Source organism: Echinops telfairi, unplaced genomic scaffold, assembly GCF_000313985.2.
Source record: "Echinops telfairi isolate 266 unplaced genomic scaffold, ASM31398v2 ScPeMD7_19;HRSCAF=73, whole genome shotgun sequence".
In the NCBI taxonomy this organism is placed as follows: domain Eukaryota; kingdom Metazoa; phylum Chordata; class Mammalia; order Afrosoricida; family Tenrecidae; genus Echinops; species Echinops telfairi.
This window is the reverse complement of record NW_022103916.1, coordinates 4,228,024-4,243,731: the sequence shown is the minus strand read 5'-3', so window position 1 is coordinate 4,243,731 and position 15,708 is coordinate 4,228,024. Positions and strand designations below refer to the sequence as shown.

Genomic DNA, 15,708 nt, shown 5'->3' with positions numbered 1-15,708 from the left:
GGCGATGGGGTTGACGAGGACGACGATGGCGAGGATGGGGATGAAGGGGAGGAGGAGGAAGAGGAGGCTTGCCCCGAGCCCTTACCGCCCTGCCCTGTCCCCGCTGGTGGGGGCTTTTACCTGGTGCCCACCTTTTCGCTGCCGCCCGCGCCTGGCCGTCTGGAGCGCTTGGGGCGCGTCATGGTGGAGCTGGAGGCGCTGCTGCCACCTCCCGGAGCAGTCCCCGGGGGTGCCGGGGTGTGGGTGCCTGGGGGGCGCCCACCAGTTCTGCGCGGGTTGGTGCGTGTGCTGAACCGCTCCTTCGAGAAGGCGGTGCACGTGCGGGCCTCACACGACGGCTGGGTTTCCTTTTGCGACCACCCAGCGCGCTACGTACCGCGCAGCCCGCCGGGGGCAGGAGCGGGAGGAGCAGGAGCAGGAGATCCTATCCTGGAGCCGGGCCTCGGCCTGGGCTCTGGTCAGGTGTCTACCTCCTCGCCCGACGATGGCGGCAGCACCGACCGCTTTGCCTTCCAGCTGCCCTTTGCTGAGGGTGCGGGCGACGGGGCACGTTTGGACTTCGTGGTGCGCTATGAGACCCCCGAGGGCACTTTCTGGGCCAACAACCACGGCCGCAACTACACAGTTCTGCTTCGGATTGCACCCGCTCCCACACCCACTGATGCTGAAGGGCTGCCCCAGCAGCAGCAGCAGCAGCAGCTGGAGCCACAGCCCGAGTGCCAGGGTCCCGTGGAGGCTGAGGCCAGGCAGCTGAAGAGCTGCATGAAGCCGGTGAGGCGCAGGTAATGTCTGCCAGCGCCACCTCCGCCAACGCAGGTTCTGTCTAGGATGGAGGACAAGCATCCCGGCCCAGAAACCCTTCAGACCTGCTCTCCAGGACTGGAAGGCGAGCACATTTAGTTAGACAAAGAGTAACGGAGGCCGGACACGTGCTAGGCACGTGTCTTAATTGTCGGGGCTTCATTCATCTCAATAAGTATTGGCTGAGTCCCATTATACAGCCCTGACCAAGACAGACATCTTCCCTGCCCTCAAGGATCATACGAGCTCCCATAGGAGACAGTTTGAAAAACAAAACAAAACAAACAAACAACCCCCACGCAAACAGATACGGTAAATGGGGATGAGGCTGGCTACCGAGAAGGAAGGCAAAATTAAGTACGGGTATAGATTGGGAGAGGGTTCCTGCTTTAGACAGGTTGTTCATGAAGGGTCTTTGAGGAGGTGAGTTATTGAGAAGTTCTGTACAGATATGTGGGGGTAGGGTGAGGAACAAATTTGGAAAAAAGGGGACTTTTCCGAGGAGATGACATTTAAACTTGAGTCTTGAATGATAAAGAGGACTAGTTATACACATATGGGGGCAAGAGTGTGCTAGGCCGAAGGAACAGTAAGTGCAAAGGTCCTGCGGTGGAAGTGAGCATGGTGTGAAGGAAGGACAATCACTGGAGTAGCGAGAACTTCAATGACATGATAGTGTGAACCAAGGACCTGGTCTGTGTGTGTGTATGTGTGTGTATGGGGGTCTGATCCCCATGTGACAGCAAGATGCCAAGCTCTCAGAGGTGGAGATTGAAGAAGTGATGGTGCTTGACCTTGAGGCCTGTACACCAATCGTATGTTACACTTTAATATAGTCTGTGACCTCCTGTGGAGGTAAGGACCGGGGCCCATGCTCTTCCAGGAAACCATTGTCTGGCAGACTCAGCCAGATGGGGCCTGGACTTGAAGCTCGTGTCCTTTCTGTGTATGTATGTGTGTTTTCCCCATATCATCTCCGATCATTCAGGGGCTGAGAGAAGGAACCAGTTACACCCCCAGGAGACTCCGAACTGAGATTTTCCTCACCTACCTTCATCATGCTTATGAGTTCCGTAAGGCAAGTAGCTCTAGCCGGATTCTTTTTGGTGTCACCTAAGTCTAGCCTGTTTGCTGGGATATGTTTCCTGGGATAGATTGTCTCTGCCCATGTGGGAAATGCATATATTCACCTGTCCCTGGGAGAACGGAGATGAGTAAATGCTGTTTGGGCCTTGTACATGCTTGATCAGAGACAGCTGGCTGCCGCAAGATGTTTGTAGGATCGTCTCTTTTGGTCCTGGCAAGGCCTTTGCAGGCTGTGAGTCGTTATGGAAGACCTAGCTCTGGGCTGGCAGGCAGATATGCCTAGGTAGGTGGGCAGGCTGGCAAACACCCACTGGCTGACCTGTCCCCCCTCCCCGCCAACCTCCCATTCTGCCTGAGTGCAGGCAGTATGACTGTCCTTAGGGTGGTAAGGTTGCCCGGCTTTGAATCCTAGTCCTGCTATTTACTGGCTTTGTGACCTTGGCCAAGTCCTTTAACTGCCCCCTGCCTCAGTGACCTCATTTGTAAAAGAATTCTAAGTATACATGCTTCATGAACTCCGAGTAAAAGCCCTCCAGACCCAGCCTGGCTCACAGTGCCATGTAGGTGTTAGCTAAAAGACTTCCCAGTAATAGCAATAGAAAAGTGGTTCATCTGCATCCGGTCAAAGGCAAAAACCTTGTGAGACAGAAAAACCAGGTAGTCCCCCTGAGTTCCAGCTCTCACAGGTTTCACTGTATCGTTATTTAAGAAGTCTCAGATAAACTCTACCCATCACCAACCATATAGCACTGCCTCACTTTTCTTAACTGTTTAAGGGGAATGGTAATTTGGTTGGATTAAACCCAGCAAACTTGGGGCAGGTTCACTGAAGTAGCTGTGAAAGTGAAGAGTGGTCAGCACTTATTACTCAGCGAAGAGCTTCAAGTCCATTTTCATTGAATCCAGTGCATGTGATGTGGTGTAGGTGCTATGATTCTCCTCATATAATAGAGGGGGCAACTGTTGTAGCTCAGAGAGGTGAACCAACTTGCTTAAGATCACTCAGCGAGTGAGTGACATGACCATGTAAAAGATGCCAGGGAAGTGTTTGCTACCCATCCTCTGGAAGGCCTGGCAGGGTTCGGGGCAAGGTCTGGGTTTCACGCCTGGTGGTTCAACACTGCATGCTTTCAACCTCTCCCCGCTGTTTAGTGGTAACATGCACTAATCTGAAGTGTGTGGCTCAGTGGATTTTCATATATGTACACACTGAATTTTTTCAGTGCCCCACCATTGTCTTCATTTCTATCACTTTTCCCACGTCGTCACCCCAGCTAGTTGTCGTGGGAGCCCTGTCTGTAAGATGCGATAGTGTGGGGATCGGAGTTTGGTCATTTTAAAGAGTGTGAAAGGAAGAGAACAGAGAAATCAAAACCTTGCAGGGCCAGGGTGGGTGGAGAGGGTGTTTTTCTTTTAAAATGCATGGGTGGTTTTAAGGAGAAATTGAAGCAGCCCGTTCAGACAATTGTTTTGGTATCTGGCCCCAGGTTTGTGGTTCCTAACATGACTTGTGATATTATTTTAAGTGGGCAGATGGTTGTCTGATAGCTTCTCTATCTTTTGATCTCAGCTCTTGCAAAGGGGAGGTTGGTGCTCATTGCAAGATCAGCGATAAAGTTTTCTTTGTAGGTTAGTGGCTTTCTTGTTGAGTACATTTTAACTTATTGTTGTTTTAAAACCTGTGCGTTGCTAGTGACTTGAACAGCTGCCTCCTGTGGCTCAGCCCTCTTGGGAAATGGTGGCGGACCTAAGGGGATATCCTTTATCTGTGGGAGCCCCATGATAGAGGACTTCCCATTCAAGAAATGTTTGGCTGCAGGCCCACTATGTGCTGGGCATAGATCGCTGCGTCAAGTAGGGGCACAGGAGATGCTCTCTGGGCCCTACTCAGAAACTCAAATGGCAGCATTCCCTGAGATGTGGACCAGGCTTGTGGCCATCCTTAGAGAAAGGAGCTCTGGGTTAGTGCTGCTAACTGCGAGGTCAACTGTTCAAACCCACTAGCGGCTTCAGTGGCAAAAGAGGAGTTTGTCTGCTCCCGTAAAGCTTGACAGTCGTACAAACCCGATGTTGGGTTGCTGTAAGTCGCGATCAATCTGATGACAGTGGATTTGGGTTTGGGTAGACTTGGAGATAACCCATCGACAAGCAGTTATTGGCCTACTATGTTCTGGGCATAGTGCTTGGTTCAAGCAAGAAAAAAGCAAAGCGGACTAGTCCTTTGGTGTTCACAGCATTGTGTGGTGGGATTGGGTGGGAAGAATACGTATAGAGCGCTTGGTTGTAAGAAAATGGGCAGAGCCCCTGTTCTTCGCTACATAACACTGCTAAGGGTTTTTATACACAGTCTCGTTTACTCCTGCTGACACTCTCCACAAGAGACTTTTTATCCTTCTTTCCTGGATGGAGAAATGGCAGCTTCCAAAGTCCAAAGGCTGGTGTGGGGAGGAGTACTCCTGGTCGGCCTTGGTCTAAGACCCTTTGGAGGTATCCCATTTCTCTTAAAAACTAAGACTGAGAAAGCCTCACCAGGGCCTTCAGGTAGCCCTTCTTACCCGCCTCCCATCTAGCCTCTGCCTGCTTCCAGTGTCACCATTCTCTGCCTTCTGAGCTCCTGTCACCTGGGTTTTTGTTACCCAGGAACCTTTCCCCTTCCTGCCTCAAGGTCTTTGCTTATGTGGTTGCTTTCACCAGGAATGTTTGTCTTGAACCACTTGCAGTCGATTCCTGTTGCTCCTTCAGTGTGAAGAGGACTTCCTCAGGGCAGCCCGTCCATCCCTACCTCCTCTGAAGCGTGGCCCCGCCGCTGTTTTTCACAGCACTGGTGATGAGCAGAGCAGACCTGCCTCGTGCGAGACTTAAAACACAGCCAAGCAGATTAGCAGCCCTACCAAAGCCAGATCTGGATTTTCCACCCGGCCTGGCAGTCCTCTTAGATCTTTCGGTTCCTCCTCTTGCCTCCTCGCTAATGTGTCTCTCGAACATTCCTTACCTTCAGCTGCCACCACCTGCTTCACAAACACCAACAGAAGTCAGAGGAATGGAACTCCCCACGGCTTGCAGACTGAGTGCCTTCCTCTGTGTCCCCTCTGCTCCCTCGGCCCACAGTCCTTACCTGTGTTCTAGCCTCCCCTGCTTTTTTTTTTAGCTGTTTATTCTAGAACCTGACAGAATTACCCTTCCTTTCCTGGTATATCTTTACTTACCTTGCTCACTTGGATCTTCCCTGTTGGTCTTTATATGTGCTACCGTCTGTCCTATCTTAAACAACAAAACCGCTTGACTCAGGCTCTTGTCCTGCTTTGCTGCCAAGCTTTCTGTACAGAAAGCCTCCTTTACTTCCTCATCCTCTCTTTGACCTCCTGCATCCGTCAGATTCCACAGGTGGTTTTGATTTTCTTCTCAAAGTACAAAGCGCTGTCTTCCCTTGCCGCTTGTGGACCACCGTCTGCTGCTGTTACTCTTACCTCTTTGTCCCTCTTTTTCTCCTTGCTGTTTCCTTCAGCCTCAAGTATCCAAAATTAGTGTGTCCACTCGCTGTTGTCCTAAAGATGCCTCAAAACGCACCTTGTTTAAGATGGAATCACCACCCCCCCCTTCTGAATGCCCTCACATTCCCTTACCCTCGCCTAGCTCAGTTACCTTCTATGCATCCTTTAGACCTTCCTGACCTTGCAGTCTGGGCCAAGGCCTCTGTTCTAGAGCATTTTTCCCCCTTTTCTAAAGGGCTTGGGCTATACCGTTAGATCATTACTAAGGAATACTGGATGAATCTCTCTCTGCCCTGCTAGATTGTAAGCTCCGTGAGGGGTAGGGACAGGGTCTACTTTTGTTCATCACTGTATTCCTGAAGGGCTTGGCTGGCACTTAGCAAGTACTTAATAAATGTTTGTTGAAAGAATGAGTGTGAGTTTTTTTTTCTTTTAAATATCCGCCACTCCCCACCCCCCTGCACTGAATTGTAAACTTCATAGTTGGGTGTGGTCAGGGATAGGCACTGGGGTTGATGGCATAGTGAAGCCTCGGTGTTTTTCTTAGATGAACTTCAGAGTGGATGGATGAGATCCAACTTGAACTCTTAAGTTGGAAACACAGAACACCCAAAGTTGAACCTGATAGGGTCAATGATGATCTTGGTTATTGGGCAAGTGAGAATTTACTGTTAAAGTCATCCTTATTCTTCAGAAAATTGGCAGGGCATCCTGGTTAAGGATGTGGGGATGGGCCCCATGCTGAAACAGTGGTAGAGCTACTTGTTAACCACTTTATCGCCAGGTTGGGTGATGTGTTTTACCAGTTGGGCAAGCTACATTCTACCTCACAATCTCAATTTCCTTCAGTGGGAATACAAAGTGTTTAGTACTTCACAGGTGAATTTCCAATATTTCTCAATCTTTTCAACTTCCTGAGGTAGGTATCACTATTCTCTCTTTCCAGATGAGGACACTAAGGCATAGAGAGGTTACATGTCTTGCGCCAAGTTACACAGCGGGTAGGTAGTAGAGCGCAAGTTATTTAAAATTGCATGTCATGACCCTTTATTGAGATGTGAAATCAATGTACTGAAACCAACAGACATTACAAAGGAATGTCAGTGTATCACTTATAGGACAAGTAAGTATTGTTTTCTGAACATTTTCCTATACACACATGTATATATATTTACATATGTATGAATGGGCTGGGTTATGGCATGTATTTTTTTTTATCGCGGATCATGGCCCAACTAAGGCACCACAGTAAAAGTCGTTCTTAGTACTATGAACTCTGCCCCTGGCTCTGGATCATCTGGGAATCTTGGAGTGGAGGCCGGCACACTGTTGGGGAAGGCAAAGCAATGTTTCATATAACGTGGGGGCTGGTTGCACACCTGTGTTCAAGCCCAGTTCTTTTCAGAAAGCAGATGGCTCAGGGTAATCAGGATTCTGGGTATTGTGGGGCAAGTCTCTCAAATTACATGTTCCTCCAGGGAGTCAGCATTATCTTCATGTTGATTATGTAGTTGCTGGGGTCACAATTGTTGAGTTTCAGCTCATGACCCACTTTGGGCTGGTGAGGTTCTTTGAAAACCTGAGCCTTGGAGGGTGTGAACAGAAGCCTGGGACAGCAACGGCGGTAATGGCAGGGGAATGACTGCTCTGAAAGCCTGCTTGGCTTTTCTCTATGGGGCTTGTCTGCCTTCTGCTGGCTCACACTCTTGTCTCTGGCGACTCATCTTTCTGTTCTGTTTCAGCTGGTTAAGACTGGGGCCAATGGCACCTGCTTGCTGTTATCCCTGGTACTGTCTGAGGTCGGCAGCCACCAAGTTTTCCTGATGGCAGGAGAAATAGTCATAACCAGGGGACTGGTGTCCAGGTCCGAGATGGCCTCCTCTATGGTCACATCATCTTGACTGACCTGCCCAAACATCATCTGAGAAGGTTGGCTCGTGCCCAGCTCAGAGTATCCTGGAACTCGTGCTCTCTCAGCCAACTGCTGCCCACGAACCTTGAGAAGATGCCGTGTGGCCTGTGTGGGCCAGCTGCCCAAAGATCAGGTTTCCTTCTTGAAAATCAGCAGGCATACTGTAGGTACAGTTTTGTTCTTAATTTCCTCCCTCCCATTTTTCTAAGAACCCCTCTTCTCTGTAACTGACTAGTGAGTCAGTAACATTTTTACTTGATTTTTCTTACTATCCTAGTTTTGATTTGGCTGTCCCGGAATTTTTACTGTGAAAGGCAATTCAGGGATGTGTGTGTGTGTGTGTGTGTGTGTGTGTGAGTGTGTGTAACACACAAAACCCCTGTCTTCAAAACAGAGCCCTCTTTGGATGTTAACAGTTTGATGTATAGTTAGTGGCTATAGACACTCAGTTTCTTGAGCCTCTGAGTCCACATTCGTTAAAAAGGAAGGGAGCTTACTCTGAACGATAGTGGTGGAGGTTTCCAAATGACTTGCATCAGTGCAAAGGGCCCACTTTGGAAGAAGTGAACAATAAATATCTGGACCTTCTGCTATCACTACTCTGACTGGAGAAAGGGAGAGTGACCTGTTTACTTTTGCTGATTCATGGGACTTGGGATTGGCTGAATCGCGTGACCTGACATTTCTGTGTCCCCTGCCTCTCACTCTCCATGTGTGAAAGAGATGCTCTGGGAGAGAAAGAAGTTACTATGTCTTTTCTTTGTTCTCGTTCTTCTCCTCCTCCTAGTTGAATTGTGGAGTTCTCCTCCTGTTGGTTGGGCTATTTCCTGAGTGTCCTTTGTCCTCTTTGACTTGCATCTATGACTCTGCAGTGGCATGTTGAAGTCCAGTTGCTGTGCATGTCAAGACCGGCCAGATGGCAGGGGAAGGCTTGGTTGGGAGAGGGTTGGCTTTCTGCTTGAGGTGGGGGTGGGGGGTTGAAGGGGCTTGATTTAGAAGATCCTAGGAATATGGCATTTTCAATCATGAAGAACCACACCAGCCAAATAGATCCTAGGAGAAATCAGGTTGAGTCACAAAACCAAAGACTTGAATTTTAAATCCACTAAGCAACTGGTGCAGGATCCTTTGCTCTGAGACTCCCTTTCTCATCCAAGATATGCAGGAGCTGTCTGGGCTCTCAGAGTCCTCTGTTCCAGGCCCTGTAATACTTTGGGTGGTATGTGAAGGAGCCTTGGTGATGCAGTGGGTTAAGCATGGGGTTGCTAACTGCAAGGTCGGCAGAGATGCTGTCATAAAGACTCAGTCTCTAAAATTGATCATGGGGATGGCTGTACAGTACTTCTTGATTTGATCCAACTATTGAATTGTATGGTATTTGGATTATGTCCCAATAAAACTGTTCCTAAAGAAAAAAAGGATTTGGGGGGGAGAGGGGTGTGGTTCTACTCTTTTCTATAGGGTCACTATGAGTTGGAATTGACTCAACAGCATTTTGGGGTATGTCCATATAAGCTCTCAGTAAAAATCACTGCCACTGAGTCGAGACTGACTCATAGCCTAAAGAACAGGATAGGACTGGCCCTGTGGGTTTCTGAGACTGTAGCTATGAATGGGAGTAGAGAGCCTCATCTTTCTCCCACAGAGTAGCTGGGTGGATTCAAACTGCGGACCTTGTAGTTAGCAGCCCAGCTTGTAACCCACAGCACCACCAGGGCTCCTAAATCAAATGTTATGAAAGGAGAATTTGGATGGGGCACAGGAGGTACATGACCACAGATGGTCTCCGTTTGTGGCATAGTGACTTATGCACTGGCATAAGGAGCAATTTTTGCAGCTCTTTCTGTGTTCTAGCAGTCTCTTCACACATGTCACAGGAAGGCAGGGAAACAGAGTAAATATGGGGAGAAGACAGGTCCAAAGAAGGTGCTGCGTGAAGGAGGGAGGAGGGATCCTGTTATTGATAATGCCTCTGCTTCTAGAAAGGATTGCAGATGAGTCAAACCGTAGTTCCCTCCCCCAAGAAGCAGCAGTTTGTTGCTTCCAAATATGGACTTCAGAGCCAGAAGGACCTGGGTTTGACACTGGCTGTGTGGTCTTGAGACATTTATCCAACCCGAGTTTCAATCTCTTGTTAGATGGGGAAAATAGGACTGCCTATGTCAGAGGATTAAAGCACCGATTTCATTGGGTTGTTGTGAAGATTAGTACATGTAAAACACTTATTGCTGACCACCATCCTTCACTGCCATGGAGTTGGTGCTGACTCGGGTAGAACTGCCCCGGTGAGTTTCCGAGACTGTAACTCTTTACAGGAATAGAAAGCCCCGTCTTCCTTTGGAGGAGCAGCTGGTTGTTTCAAACTGCTGGCCTTATGGTTAGTAGCCTACCGCCTAACCAGTGTGCCACTAGGGCTCTTTATGATATAAGGGTTAGCTAGTGGTACGCTGTTTCTATGTAGGTAATGGATTACGAGTTTCACAAAGTTTCACTCATCTCCAGAAATACCAACATCATCATCACATCTTAAGGAAAAACATCTCAAGGAATAGCATGGTTAGAGCAATTGCTTCAGCTGCTCTCAAGTCTTTGAGCATGTTTTAGTTAATACTCCCTCATTTGTCTTAATCGCTATACATTTGATCAATTGTGAGCAAAAGTGATTTCTACATGGTACCCATGAAATACCCTTGGCACAGGTCACTCAGACCCTGCCACCTGAGTTGCCTGGTGAAGGCGGAAATAAGACCAATATGTATCTACTGATTCAGCCCCTGCTCTGGGTCAGGTCATGATGTTTGGGGCCTTATACCGTCGTTTCTTTTGGCTCTTGTGCTCCTTTTCCAGGTGAGGAAGGTGAAGGGGGGCAGGGAGATTAAGTGGCTTTCCAGGCTGATAATGAGGGCTATGGGGGCAGGTAGTGACTCAGGGTGCTGACCTCAGGCTACTTCCTTTTCCTGCTGACCCCCTCTATTCTGTAGTTGCCTTTCTTTCTTCTGATGCTTCCTGTGTCATTAAGCCTTCTCACTTGCTCGTTCTTGCGAAAGGTAGTTTTCTTACAGCCATGAAGATATCCTAAAGATATGATCCAAAATGTTGATAAGATCATACCTAAAGTTGCTTGTGGAAGCTTGATTTCTAATAGAAAAAAAATTGGGTGGAGTGGGGGGGGTTTGGGGGGACCTAGCTGCTCAGTAGGAGGGAAATGGCTATAAAATGTTTTAAAAAGTAAAATTAAGAAAAATCATTTTATTGGGGGCTCGTACAACTCTTTTTTAAAAAAAAATCACAATCCATACATCAATTGAATCCGGCGCGGTGGTACATATGTTGCCCACATTCAGTTCTAGACATTTTCTTTCTTGTTATCAGCTCATTTTTTTCTCCTCCCCCACAAAAGTAAAATTTTTATAAGACCATGGTGATGTTACTTATTGTTCAATGCACAGAGCCACCAAGAATTTATGTCTGCCGAATCTAAGTGATTAAGAAAATGCATCGGATGTTGGAAATGAAAAATTTCTAAATAATACAGCATTTTTTTATCTGCAATTTTTCTTGCTTCTTTATACTTTCCGAATATTTTACAGATGCTCTACAATGAGTATGTAGCACTCTCAGGGGATAAAGAGAGAAGAGAACACAGCAGCCGAGAAGGTGCCATTGGGTGGTAGAACTGACTTTTTAGGGTGTCAGATCCATGCATTCTCTCCTCTGCCCCACAGGCCCCACGAGGAACTGCTGAGGACGAAGAGCATGGATGTTAATACCCCTGTTGTGGGTAAGCAATTGGCTAGCTGTGGGAGGTTTGGCTTTTATTCACCGTTTCTTCCCTCCCTCCTTTTTGGCTCCCTGTACAAATGAAGAGGCACCTCTGCCTTCGACTCCCACAGAAGGCTTCAGTGGCAAAACTGCCAACTGGCAAGCATTTGGTACCAATTAAGGCCTGCTTGCATATCTGCCTTGCCCCAATACTGCCTTTCTCTTCTCCGTCAGATTATCCTGATGTCCAGGAGTCAGTGGGTCCCCTGGTTGCACCCACCCCTCTCCGTCCATGGCCTCAGATGACACTTCAGGTAAGCAGGCCCTTGCACTGTCTGGGGGTAGCTCAATTGGAGGCTTACAATATGGCCACCACTGAGTGGAGAGGTAGTGGGTGCTGACTTATCCTGGGTCCACCCTAGGCTGGAGGAAGGTCACAAGAGCCAGAATCTCATAGGTGAGGGGTAGGATGCAGTTATTCAGCTGGGAGTAACGAAGTTCTTGTCTTTCACTCATTCAGCAAATATTCAGTGTGCTTGCTTTGTGCCTAGCACTGTTAAGGACCCTAGAAACATAAGACTGAATAAAAACCCAGTCTTCATGAGACTTATGTTTTAGTGGAGTGAGAGTTGGTGAGTGCTAAGAAAGAAAATCATAAATCAGGGAAAGGGGATATGGAGTGTGTACATGTGGGTGGGTTTGCAAGTTTAGATTGGGCGGCCTTAGTGATATGTGAGCTTTAAGCAAAGACCTGAAAAAGGTGAGAGAAAAGAGTGAGCCACGTGCAAAAGCAGGGGAAGAACATCTCAGGCAAGGGCAAAAGTCCTGAGATAGAAGCATGTGAGGAACAGAGAAGAGGCCAGTGTGTATGGAACAGAGTGAGAGAGATATGAGGACAGGGGACAGGCCCTGTAGGACCTTCTGGACCATGATAAGGATGTTGGCTTTTTCTCTTAAGTGAGGGAGGTGCCACAGGAGAGCTGTGGACAGAGGAAGGACATGATCTAGGTGAATATTTATAGGATTCCTCTGGCTGTTGTGTGGAAAACAGAGAGTCGGGCTAAGGGTGGAATCGGGAGACAAGTGAGGAGGTGGCTACTACAGTAATATTTTAATATGTATTTTAACACATTTGTTAATATATCTGTGCGCCTGTGTACATATCATCCTAACTTTTGATTACAAAACTTCTGACATATATGTTATGTGTTATGTACACAGGCACACAGATATATTAACAAATGTATTAAAATATTTTAATACACATTACAATATGTGTTAATTAAACTCATTTGTTATTTTGATACATATGTATCAAAATATGTAAATGAATACATTAAAATATGTACATAGGCACACAGATACATTCATGACAGATACATCCTTTACCTCCTCTGCCACCACCATCATCACTTGTCTAGACTTAATTTTTTATTATAAAACTTCAGACATATATAAAAGCAGAGAAAATATGAGAAGGCTTCAAAAGTTTGTGGAAACATTCCATTATTTTTTAGTTCCAGTTTTTTATGAGCCTTTGAAGTCCTTCTTATAGCTTAGCGATTATCTATCTATCTATCTATCTATCTATCTATCTATCTATCTATCTATCTATCTATCGCTTAACTTCAATCAATATCAGATTATGTTTGATCTTAATTTATCTATATCCCCACTTATTCCTCTCCCATTTCCTATGGAATTTATTGTGAAATAAACCCTGAGATCATTCACGAACACTTCCATTTATATAGTAATGCCTTCCTATCATCACATATTTGGTTTGTGTTCCAAGTCTCTTGATTATTTCATAAATCTTTTAGGACCCAAACAATGTCTACTCACTGCATCTACTTGGAGTGTTTGCTTCTGAGCGTTACAAAGTTATTTAGATTGGCTCGTGAGCCTTTTCACATGGCTTATCGGTCATTGAGCAGGTTCTCATTTTCTGGTATGACATGATGTCCCAGGCTAATATTATACTTTTTTTTTTGCTGCCTCAAACCTGGAACTCTGGCTTATTTGACTAGAAATGATATTTAGAAGCCAAGCGCTGAGTGCTGGCTGCTTTTTAATTGGTCATTTTTAAAAAAAAGGCTGTTTCAAAAGTCAGCCAGGAAACAATTATTTATAAAAGGAGAAAATACATCATGGATTAATATGCCTCTTATGGACATATTTTGAAAGTATACCCATAATATAGTTATAATTATTATTGATGCCCACTGAATCCTTCAGTTCCACTGTCTATACGAAAGCATTTGTCCTTGTGTTCCACCTCTTTTGTATTGGAATCCAGAGAAATAGTCTTTCTAGTTTAGAGATTTACAGAGGGTTCTTTAAGGAGTGTTTGAACACTCCTGTGGGGCTGGGTGTGGACTCTCACCAGTTCTCACTGTTTCTGCTTCTCCATCCTCTTCTCCCCCCCCCCCCCCAATGGCTCCAGGTTTCTGAAGTTACAGTGGCTGGCAACTCCCCAGAGGAAGGTGGCATCCCCAGAAGCAGTCCACCTGTGGCTTTCACAGAGGTCCCCCAGGCACCTGCCATCAGGATTCTTCCTTCCTCCTCTCTCTGTGGCCTAGGGGGCTCCCCCAGGGACCAGGCCTCAGGCCCTGATTCAAGTGAGGGGGCAGCCGGGTCTTTCCTAGAACCCAGCCCGCAGCATGTGGAGGCCACGTGGGAAGTATCCAGTGAGAATGGAGGGAGCCGGAAGGACCCCATGGTGGGAGCTATCATGGATGAGCCTCCTGGGGGTCTGGAGGTCATGAGTGGGTTAGAGGAACTGCTTGGTGAAGACTCCATTGACCAGGAGCTGGAGCAGCTCTACCTGTCCCACCTGAGCCGCCTTCGGGCTGCTGTGGCTGCAGGTGGGGTAGGGGGTGGTGGGGAGGGCCCCATAGATGGGGGAGCGTCCCCCAGCCAGTCCTTGGGTATACTTACGGACCGAGATCTGATCTTGAAGTGGCCTGGCCCTGAGCGGGCCCTGAACAGTGCCCTGGCCGAGGAGATCACACTGCACTATGCCCGGCTGGGCCGTGGTGTGGAACTCATCAAGGACACCGAAGACCCTGATGAAGAGGGGGAGGGTGAAGAAGGTTTCTCTGTTACACCCTCCAGCCCAGAAGAGGATGCCACCAAGGAGTCGCTTCCGGAAATCAACTTTGGGACTCATTCTGTGATAGCTAGTATGGGAGATGTGTGGCTCCCATGGGCAGAGGGTTCAGGATGTGACAACCTTGTGGTTCTGGGTACAGAGGGCCAGTTTCCTGGGGTTCCAGGCAGGGGAGTGGGCAAGGACACTGACTCTTTGCACATGAATAGGGTGGTAGCTGGGGTGGCCAGCTTCCCAGGGGAGTCTGTGACGGGAACCTTGATGGAGTTCACCACTGGATGGATAGATGGCTTGGCTCCTGTATCTGGTCAGGAGCCAACTGCTCCAACCCCTAGGCAGGGCCAAGAACCCAGCCTCCTTAATCCCATAGGAGCTGAAGTCTGCCCTTCTAGCCTGTCCAGGCCCCGTATGTGTTCCCAGGATGAAGAAAGTTCAGGCCCAAGTCTCCAGCCCCTGCAAAACTCTCATGTCGTAGCACCCCCTGCAGAATGTGTATGTGGATTGCCTCCCCAGCTACGGGGGCCCTTGGCCCAGACTCTGGGGGTCCTGGCTGGGCTGGTGGTGGTCCCTGTGGCTTTGAACAGTGGTTTGTCCATCCTGGTGCTTGTGCTGTGCCTCTCGTTGGCCTGGTTCTCATAGAGGCTGCCTGTGGAATTGGAAACAACAGGCTTCCCCCCTCACTGGGGCCTGGGAAAAGGACAGCACCTGCACGTCCCCAGAGAGTTGAGGTGGTATATTGGGCCTGTGCAGTGGTGGGGGGCAGGGGGTAGGGGAGGCTTTGCTTCCAAGAGAAGCTTTCCCCTACCTGAATTTCCTAGTCAGCCCAGGGCTCCCTGTGGTGATAGCCGTGGAGAGGAATAGGGGGACAGGTAGATGGTATGAATGAGAAAAACTTTCAGAATGAAACTGGGCATGCCCCCCCTCCCCCAAGCCTGTATTTATTTTTGTATAATTCTCTGGATGAGGGAGAGTCGTCATGAGCTGGTCTTGGGGCACAATTACCCAGAGATATATTTATTAACAGCCACCATGTGCAACCTGCTGGAGCTTTATTTTTAATTTAATTTATATAGAGTACCTATTATTATATGCCACAATAGAGCTCTATGAGAAATGATGTGTCGTCCTGTGCCGTGTTCTCCAGTTGGGCATGAGGGTGATCACTTTCTTTGGGCAGACCATGGTGAGGGGTGGGGGTGGGCTATAGCCACGCCTGTTGCTGCTGCTGCTGCTGCTATACTTGTCAGCTCACCTCATAGTCCAAATCCACATATTTTTCTGGAAGCAGGTCCTTTGTCTTCTGTCCTCTGCTGGTGGGAACCTGTATGTGTGTGTATATGAATGGTGTGTGTGTGTGTGGGGGGTGGGCGGCAGTAAGGGAGAGAGGAAGAGTGGTGGCCACATGATTCATGTGGCTGCAGTGGTGGATGTGGTTAGCTGTGGATGTGGGGTCACAGTAGTGAATCAGCCGCAAGACTTTGAGGTTGCTTTATAAAACAAACTAACAAATAAAAGCGCTCAGACCAGCTAGGGGATCCCTTGGC

The 15,708-nt window shown here is 48.0% G+C and overlaps 2 protein-coding genes across 2 annotated transcripts; both read left to right on the top strand.

Annotated features, from left to right (window-relative positions):
• Positions 1-89: 89 nt before the first annotated feature.
• Positions 90-4,116, top strand: LOC123521472 (protein phosphatase 1 regulatory subunit 3F-like). Its single transcript, XM_045288294.1, has 2 exons — positions 90-782; positions 1,790-4,116. Exons 1-2 carry the CDS (start codon positions 181-183, stop codon positions 1,794-1,796), a joined length of 609 nt encoding a protein of 202 aa, XP_045144229.1. The 5' UTR covers positions 90-180; the 3' UTR covers positions 1,797-4,116.
• A 6,535-nt stretch (positions 4,117-10,651) lies between these two features.
• LOC101662178 (protein phosphatase 1 regulatory subunit 3F) lies at positions 10,652-15,281 on the top strand. The gene is made up of 3 exons (XM_030885063.2): positions 10,652-11,071; positions 11,287-11,366; positions 13,499-15,281. Exons 1-3 carry the CDS (start codon positions 11,047-11,049, stop codon positions 14,801-14,803), a joined length of 1,410 nt encoding a protein of 469 aa, XP_030740923.2. The 5' UTR covers positions 10,652-11,046; the 3' UTR covers positions 14,804-15,281.
• The last annotated feature ends 427 nt before the right edge of the window (positions 15,282-15,708 follow it).